This window comes from Phodopus roborovskii, unplaced genomic scaffold, assembly GCF_943737965.1.
Source record: "Phodopus roborovskii unplaced genomic scaffold, PHOROB, whole genome shotgun sequence".
Taxonomy (NCBI): domain Eukaryota; kingdom Metazoa; phylum Chordata; class Mammalia; order Rodentia; family Cricetidae; genus Phodopus; species Phodopus roborovskii.
Window position 1 is genome coordinate 15,827,244 of NW_026126408.1, and position 10,034 is coordinate 15,837,277.

At 40.6% G+C, this 10,034-nt stretch overlaps 1 protein-coding gene across 1 annotated transcript in view; it reads right to left on the reverse strand.

Annotated features, from left to right (window-relative positions):
• LOC127220124 (calpain-13-like) overlaps nt 1-9,634 on the reverse strand; it is a 67,477-nt gene extending 57,843 nt beyond the window's left edge. Inside the window, exon 1 of the mRNA XM_051181848.1 lies at nt 9,404-9,634. Coding sequence (XP_051037805.1) covers nt 9,404-9,601 — 198 coding nt within the window. The 5' untranslated portion in view covers nt 9,602-9,634. The remainder of the gene's footprint in view (nt 1-9,403) is intronic.
• Between the last annotated feature and the right edge of the window lie 400 nt (nt 9,635-10,034).

Consider the following 10,034-nt stretch of genomic DNA (forward strand, 5'->3'; position numbering starts at 1 on the left):
TGGCTGTGGAGTTGGTTTTAAAACAATGTGGGTATGCTTTTTGACCATGGATTGTCCCTTTTTCTACTGGGAAAAGAAACTAGAGGTCTCAGAGGAGGCCTGTTATCTGAATGAAGACATTCAGTTCTGATGCTCCACTCACAGGAACTGGAAACGAAGGTAGAAGCCCAGAGAGATAGCTCAGTGGTAAAGTACTTGCCTTTCAAGCAAGCATGATGACCCGAGTTTGAGCCCCAGACCCTGCATTACAGACCTGCTCAACGAGAGGGAAACCATGCTATCTACTAGAAAGAGAACCTACAATGACTACCTTACTAAACTAGCATAATCCCTAACTACTTTCTAAGTATTTATCCTTATACTCATAGGTAAGTATAGTTCTTACCCCTCATTGAAGAAACATCTCTTTGCAACAGGTGGAGATCATTAGAGAAAGCCACAAATAGTTAAAATGTAGAAAACAGGAGATCCTGTGGTTTCCAGTCCCAACTGATACATCTACAACACAATTGTGGCACCTAAGGCTCAGGTATGATTGAGGAAGAGGGGGCAGAAAGATCATAAGAGCAAAAGGAACAGGAAGTTTACTGTGAGATTCTGTCTCCTTGAATGCCAGGGAAGCTACTCATGTGAACTCTCCTCAACATGGCTGCCTAAACACGAGATGAACAATGGTGGTACCAATAGACATGATAGCATGGAAGGGGAAAGCCCATGAGGTTTTGACACTAGAAAACTACAGGTAGTCAAGGGATGCCAAGAGTGGGAGAAATAGCCATCCCCAGGGAACAGCCCCCAAATTGGTTATTCAATACTGAATGGTCAGCCCTGAAATCATACACCTATAATAATTATCTGGACTGACTATGTTGCTTTTATACTTTAGGAGTGTGTGTGCGTGTGTATGTGTGTAACAATAATTAAAGAAAAAGAGGTCATGAAATGGAAAGAGAGCAAGGGGAGGAGGATCCTGGAGGGGTTAGAAGGAGAAGAGTGAATGATGTAATTATACTTTCAAAAACTAAAAAAAAAAGGTAATATATATACATATATACATACATATCAGGAGTGATATAGTAATTTATAATTCCAGCACTAGGGAGGCAGATACAGGCAGATTCTTGTGGCTTACCTACCAACTAGCCTAGCCTACTTGGCAAATTTCAGGTAAAAGTGAGAGGCCTCATTTCAAAAATCAAGGTGGATGGTACTTTAGGAAAGATGACAGCTGAGATTTCCCTTAAGCTTCCATGTGCTCATCTATACCAGTGACCTATACACCTACATGCACACATGCATACACATATAACAGGGAAGGTGAAGACCATGGAGGTTTGGACCAGGAGCATGGCCAATCTTATAGTTAGTTTTATCCATTGTTCAGCTCTTCAGCAGCTGCCCTGTAGTCTTTGCTCTGGTGACTTGCACAGGAGGGAACTGTAGCTGGAAGGTCCCTGCAGACAGACTGCATATGGAATCTTGCCCTGACATTTCTCCCCAGGTGACCTAGAGACCTTGAACACTTCCTTCTTTACTGTAGCTCATTGTCTTCAGGTGTAACATGGGTAACATGGTGACAAAGGTATAGGAACAGCTGAGAGAATCAAACTGAGAGAAGCAGGTGATGGCTGCCATTTATAAAACTCTCACTAAGTGGTAGATGCTGTACTCCTAGGCTATTCCCTGCAGTCTCCAAACGGACTCCCAAAGCAGGCTGAGTCCTTCCATTTGCAAATGAGGAAGGATGTGGAATGCTTTAATACAGCCTCTGACAGAGTGTGTGTTCAATAATTATTGATTCCTTTCTCCTGTGTGACAGCTGCAAAATTAAAATGGCTATGCTCATAGACAAACCCATTGCCTTGAATGCATCCATTATTAAACAAGACAGAATCAAACATAAATTAAGCAGTCAATTCATAGATAATAGAAAGAAAGGGACAAAAATGGGAGGAAGTGATAATGAAAACAACCTGAAAGTTATAAAATAAGCCAGAAACACAGCAAGAATAATAAGGTAAGGATATTGTTCTGTCCTGGATAGTGGCTTCAGATAGAACTGCTTTGATAAATATGGTAGAGAAACACAAATACAATTAGGAATAAAATTGGGTTTTATAAATATAAAAACACAGCAGAAAATTTTATGCTGATCAATTAAAAAATACTAATAATGACAAAATAAATTAGTAACATCCCAAATTAATAATCTTGGTCATTATTTTTAAGATTTCAAAGACTATCATCTTAGTAATTTTCCTGTTGAATTCTCTCAAACTTTCAGGGGGTAAAGAGGTCCTATATCATTTACACTTTCAGTGCTGAACAAAACAAAAAAAGAAAGAAAGAAAGAACTGTACTTCCATTTAAGAAGCCAGTGAAATCTTATGTACAATCTGAGAGTAAACACACAAACACTAATGTATACACATGTGCACACAGACATGCATGCACACACATGCTGACATAACAAACCAGACTGACTTAGACAATCTGGAAGGAATGAAAAATGCATGAATATTTTCATTTAGGATCTATAATAATACAAAGAAGCACTTACATGGACCAAAAGGAGGAAATTTTATTCTCCTTTGCTAAATGCTATGAAGGTGTTTGATGAACACACAAACTTTTACCAAAATAATGGAAGTTATAAGTAAAAGAACAAAAAGTTACTCATTATGGACAGAATAGATCTGAAATCAAAACATCAAGTTTGCAAGCTAACAGTGAAACTGACTGCATCAATGGTGAACACAGTATCTCAAATTCTTGTCCCTCAAGTGTCAGCCCCGTGCCTCATGCTGGGCTCTACAACCTCACCCTCAATCCGAGCGGGAAGGTGGGAAGAGGATGAGAACAATCAGAGCCTTTCAGGTTGTCCATCTGGCTTCCTCAAGGAAAGGCCCATATGGAACACATGTAACCATGACTGAGAAGGAGCAAGCTCTGGGCCTGGGAACTTGGCAAACCAGGCAGTGAGGAAGTTATTCTGATAAGATCCTAGAAGAGATCTGTGTTGAAATACCACCAGATAGTGACTCAGAATCAGCTGGCTGCCTTGTAGACCTGAAGACCGTGGAGACCCGCCTTCCACCCCTGTGAATCAGTAGGTCAGCCAGAGGTAGCATTCAAGACTGACAGTAATTCCAGGTGACTCTGAGACACATCCAGGGCAAGGAACCAGGCTCAGAGAAGTTCAGTGATATGCTCCATGTCAGTTTGCCTCCATGGTTCTCTCTTCCCTTCTCAACACCCCAGTAGTTAGTCTTTCCCAGCTTGAAGTATTTATTTGACTCTGTGAGATAGACAGAGCCACTGAGGGCTTAGACACATCAGGAATGCCAAAGGAAGCTGTAGTAGTTAATTTGATATGTCAACTTAGCTGGATCACAGGGAGTCATTTATTTGGTAAATATTTTATCAGGGTGTGTCCGTTAAAGAAGGGGTGGGTGAATTGATATTTGGATTTGTAGACTCAGTAAAGCAGTCTACCTTCCCTAGTGTGGGTGGGGACATCTGATCCTATCCAACTCATCAGGTACCTGCCTGTAACAAAGGGGAAAAAATTTGCCTGCTCTCAGCTTGAACTGACAAAATGGTCTCCTGGTCCCAGACTAGGAACCACATTATGGTCTCCCTGGCTCCCAGGCCACTTTATATCTTTAGGATGCAGAATGTATATCATGATATTACTTAGTCTCCAGAACTACATGAACCAATGCCTTGAAGCAAATTTCTCCGAATGAATATATCAATAGGTTATAGATAGGTATATTAATAAGGTTAGTATATGCACACATGTTATCAATATGGATGTTGATAAATCCACTGATAATATATAATTATACATTAGATATGCATATATACACACATAGATTTTGTCAGGTGTTTGGAAAATCTGAATAATACATAAGCCATCAATAATCATCAAACTAAGCAATTATTTAATTAAGTTATCATAATAATTTAAGTCTAGGCTGTAGGTCCTTTTCTCCAGGTCAAGTTTGGGTTACTTGTTTTTGTATGAGGAATATCAGAATCCCATGTAATGTAAATCTTGGCAAAAATCATCTGAAGTGGCACCACAGAAACCACTGTTTCTCGATCATCTTGGAGATATTACCCTAGTATGAGAACATTTGTCTCACAGTATTTTCATTGAGTCCACTTGTGAATTTCCCACACAAAGTGCTGTTCTTGGTTAAGAAAACATGTATATTACTTTTCTTTGTGACTTAAATATCTGGGAAAAGTTTAGAAGAAGAAGGGTTTATTTCAAAACACCATTTGTGGGGTTGGTTCATTGATGTCCTTTGCTGTAATATTGAGTAGTGAGATGGTGTGTTGGAGAGGGGCTGTTCACAGCATAGTAAGCAGGAAATAGAGAACATCCAAAGGATTGGAGAATAGGTATAAGTTTCAGAGGCATGCCCTTCATTGATCTACTTCCTTCTACCTACTTCCTCACTTCCAAATGTTTCTAGAACCATCCAAAATGCTGCCATAAGCTTGAGACTAAGACCCAGCCCCGTGGGAACATTTCATTTTCAGTAGGTAACAATTAGACTCATCATCTTGTCACTCAGCCCTTCCAGATGGTGACTAGGCTTTTGCTTGGACAGGTGGCAATATAATTCTTTTCCTGTTTTTCTGAGAGAATTCTGATGTGTTGTCATCAAAGATTTTTTGGCTTCATGGCAATTGTCTGTTGGCACAGTTACTTCCAGTACCTTCTGTTAACTGTTACATGATGGAACATCTTTACTATTTACCCAACATTCAGATCCCCACCTCCTTTTCCCCCCTCTTCTTTTTATGAACAATACATTTTGGGGAGTCACTTCTAGTGAATGAATGATCCCATCAAAACTATTCAGACTACGTGAAAATATTTCCTGGTCAGGCAAATTCATTGCTCCAGAGTAGACTGGGTCCACAAGGAAGCTGGGAACTGAACTCCAAGAATCTGCTGTAGAACATGCTTCAGACACATGGTCTCATTCTTTGGCAGAGAAGTGGATTATTTTTTTCCTGAACAGGGTCAAAAATGACATTTCAATTCCTCAGTCATGCACATTGGTGACAAGGTGATGATCTACCATCTTCAGCTTTGCGCTGTCCACTGTGATAGCTATAGTTATACATGTTGATTTAGACCAGCAGTTATTAACCTTTGGGTTGAAAGCCCTTTGGGGGTCTCACATCAGATATCTTGCACATCAGATATTTACATTATGATTCATAATAGTAGCAAAATTACAGATGATACAGTAGCAATGAAGTAATTTAATGGTGGGGGTCACCACAACATGAGGAACTGTATTAAAAGGTTGTAGTATTAGAAGGTCAAGAACCACTGATTTAGACAAACAACATTAAAATTTCCATCTCCTAGGTACAATGATCACATTTCAAGTTCTCAGTAGACACATTTGACTCTTACCCATGGCAGTGAATGGAGCAGAGTGAACACCTCCATTGTTGCTGAAAAGGCTACAGGAAACTGCTGATCTATTTAGTTAGCATAATATTATCATCCACTTTACAGGACGGTGAGGGCAATTTAATGACAAATTGCATGTAAGCACTTAGTATAATACCTCAACTATGTACATACTCAGTAAGTGGGATGTATTACTATTATCCCAGAATAAAAATTTTCCTAAAAGGGAGCCATCTAAGTACAAAGTTTAATTTAGAGCATGCATTACACACACACCACATGTTTAATTCTTGGCATTATCTCTTACTGAGAGCAGAGGTTATAGGAAACATTTAAGAATGATGAATCCTCAAGTTCCCTCCCTACAAGGTCACAGGCTACTGCATAGCCCAAGCCCAAGTGAGAAGCAGGGTTGAGCATTCCTTCAAGAGAAACAGGATGTGCCAGGCTGTGAGAAACATTCAACAACATTCCAGCAGAAAAACCCACTGGATTAGTTGTTAGAGGGAAGAAGAGGAAAGAAGAAATGCAAGTGTGTGGTTAGTCCCAACTCTCAACCTGGTGGTATTTAGAACCACCTGGGAAACAAACCTGTGGGCATATCTATGAGGGATTTTCTAGATTATGTAAATTCAAGTAGGAAGACCCATTTGCAACATGAATGGAGCCATTGCATGGGCTAGGGTTCTGAACTAAATACAAAGAGGAAAGGTTTCTAAACATCAACATCACCTCTGCTTCCTGTCTGTGGACACAGCACAATTAGCCACCTTCTGTTCCTGTTGCCATGCCTTCCTAGCCATGATGGGCAATACCCTTAGAAAAAGAGTTACACGACATGAAACAATTTTCTGTGATAGACCCAGAAAACTGAGCCTTGGTCTTAGGTCCCTGACTTGTAGGTTATTGTTGAATCTACTGACCTGGGACAGATACTCCAGGAAGACTAATATCCTTGTTGGCTTAGTAGTTGCCTAGAGTATGGAGTTTCTCCACTGTCTAGAACTGGCTAGAATATGGAGATGGGCTGTGGAGCCTTGGAGCAGGTGATCCAACCAGACCCATGGAGAAGTACCAAGCAAGCTGTATGTGGGGGAGGCTTGACTGTGAAAGCAGAGATAGGATATAGAACATTGGAAGAAATGTACTTTGTACATCCCTTCCCAACAGCCACTTAGCCCCTCACAGTTTTCTCTGACCTACACTTTTCCTTGGAAACATTTGCTGATTTTGTCTGAGGGTTGAAACTGAAATTCTCTGACTGTGAAAGCCCAAGAACATTGAGGGATCAAAGAAGCAATAGCTAGTGTGTAGTAAGTACTTATAATGTGCTGGATACTAAGCATTGCATTCAGTTCCTCCTTAAAATAATCATATGGAGTATAGTACAGGTCCAGTTTTCATCCCTATTACTTTTCATCTATGAAATGGAACAAAGAGAGTGTCTAAGAACAGAGGGGTTGATTTTATGGAAAGTTGGTTCCTGGTTAACAGTATGAGGTTGGAAAGTCTAATGGTGCATGGATTATCTGTGACATCTAACAGCCAGGAAGAATATAACATGAGTTCACCATGAAACCTTATAGGGGACAATATATTGTGAGGTCAGGCATTTATGTCTTGGATTGTCTAGCTGTGTGACTTCAAACTGATAATTCTACACTGTTTCTGTTTCTATCTGCAGAATGGGATTCATGATAGTTCCTCATGGTAGTTTACAGCTCATTCAAAGAGCTTAAAGCCATGACACTATATGCATCTTGACCTTATATATATATTATGAGGCCTGGGCCAGGTTGGTTGTGGCTTTTTTTTTTTCCAATACTCTGCGTAGTAAAGCTACAGTAGTCAGAGATGCCACTGCAGTGGAGAGGTATGTGCACAGTTTTCTCTTTGCTGGCCTATGTGGGAAATTGGTCAACAAGATGTTTCTTTCTTGTACATATGAGCTTGAAAACTGAACAAGTCATTTGTAGACAGTCTCCCACTCATTATTTATTCTTCCAAATCCTAACAAACCCTTATTAGGCATGCAAGTTCATATTGGTAAAAGTATAGCATGTAGCCTTGGGAAGTCTTGATTTAACTCCTGGGCCCTTCTCTCCCTGACCCTGTCATCTGTCATCTCCAAGTTAAGCATAACATCTGTCTGAGCCCCTCTCTCTCTCTCTTTCTCTTTCTCTCTGTTTCTTACAGTATTTCTTTGTAGCTTTGGAGCCTTTCCTGGAATTTACTCTGTAGACCAGGCTGGCTTTGAACTCACAGAGAGCACCTGCTTCTGCCTCCCTAGTGCTAAGCTACATGGAAAACTTTTGAAAGTAGTATATAAATACAAGCATTGCTAAACTTGGAAAGGGACACATTAAGAAATATGATATTTGAGAATATATGATGAAATAATCAATGACCATTAGTAGAATATGGGTAAGTCCTTGGGTGTGAGGCATGATAGGAAAATGAATATGGCTTTTAAATGCCTTGCTCTTGGATTTCTTGTCTGATTCTGTATGAATAATTTCTACTTGCCTCAGTTTCTCCTTGCTCCCCACAGACAACACAAGTTGAGATGTTGATGGGAATTTATAATTAAGCACTGTCCACCTTTCTAAATAGGAATGCTATTAAGTTTTCAACATTACCATGTCTCTCATAGACTGCTCAGCACTTTGTGAGGGAAACAAAAATACTTTCTAAATGAACCTCAACCTTTCAAAACAACAGAGGAGGAAAAATGACCCTTCAGAATTTCTTTAGAGTTGTCTACCTCCTTAGGCAGTAAAGACAAAAGAAGAAGCATAACTAAGGAGGACCTGCTGACAAGGACTGATGGAATCAACCACACAAGACTTACTAATGCATCCAGCTTTCTTGAACTAGCATTGAAACCCCACCTGATTTCCACTGACCCTTTCCTTCCCCAGAGATATAACTGGTCAGGCTTGGGCAAGAAGTTTTCTCTTCAGAGTTCAGTGTCTTGAGTTCTCTTTCTCATGTGCAGAACTAAGTTACATAGCCTTGGACAAGAGAGACACTGTAGCACCTCTCAGGTTTCCCAACCTCTTTCTATCATCACCAGAGGCTAGTCTGGTGTCATCCAGCATGCCCAGTACAGGGCTTGGTGTGTAAGCAGTGCTTGAGAGCTGTACTCATAATCCACTGACAGACTTTGTACTGTTTCTTGTTTCAGACTGCACTGGCAGAGTTGAACATACGAGGAGGAAGCATCAGGCATCCCAAAGCATTTCCTGTCTAGCTCTATGAGGGTCCCAATGAGGTCATGAGAAACTTCAACCTACTGAAATGTTTCCCACAGAGCTTCATGCTCCAAAATTGAGATAGTTCTCGAAACCAGCGGGGTTCACCCATTGCAAGGTACAGTTAGTGGCTGTCTGCTGAGGTGGAGGAGTCAGGGTGATTTGAATGCTATCCTGCACTACCACTCTGATGTCACAGGAGATATCTGAAGTCCTTTCACTAGACTGAGAATGTGATTATAAAAGAGATGCAAAGCAATTATTTAAATTCATCCTATAGTATAAATGACTGACACGATATATTCCTTTTGAGTAAATTCTAGTAGGCAAGAAGAAAGGAGCATAAAGACACCGACACCCGAAGAGAATAAAGGGTGACAGACTGATAGATGGGCTCAATTAAAGAGGTGGAGAGACCCCAGGGACCAACTAGCACAGCCTCCCAATCCATGACATGCCATTTTTCTAGTCATAGGACTGAGATGTTTTAATCTGCTGATGAGGTCATTATTAGAACTGAGTTAGAAGCAGTGTTCAGGCTCTGGATCTGAGCACAGAGCCTTCACATTCCTTGGACTGGACAAAAGACTGCAGCAGACAAACCAGTTGAATTTATTTTCTTTCCAGTTTTGTTTGTGGCTGAACCACCCTCTTTTCAGTAGGAGATACCAAGGCCCACAGCTTCCAGACAGGGCTTACTCACCTGTGGTCGCTTCCACTCCAGTTTTGAAAGGTGTTTTCCCTTGAGCAGCTTCTGACCTATGGAAGATGCCTCAGCAGGGAATGTGTCATCTATAAACAGTTGACCCCTGCTCAGGCACCGATCCTGTAATGTCCTAAAGTCTTGATTCTTGAACTTGACCACAGAGGTCTCTGTTGGAGGTTCTAGGTTGTGTGCCATGACTGTCTCTACAGAGATGTCTGGAATCTGTTCTTTCTGGTGAGAAAAAGAATAATGATTAGTACCAGAACATTTTGAGGCATCCACTTTCAGATCTCTGTTCTCTCTGTCATAGAACCCCAGGGTAGACAAGCCTCAACCAAAATTCAACATCCCTACTTCCTGGTTACATTCAACTTGGTGTATTGAATTAGCACCTCTGTGTGTTCTTGTGTGAACCAGAGACTATGAGGGCATTTGTCCCTTTAATGAACATTTGTTGAGCATTAACCTTGTGCCAGGCACTCTTCTGAATGCTGGCAATCCAAAGATAAATATACCATGATCTTTATCCTCTAGAGGCTCATTATCAAGTGAGAAAGATGGATTAGACATTTCAACAACCAGCTATCATTCAACAGACACCACTCAATTAAAAATGTGTATGAAGTCT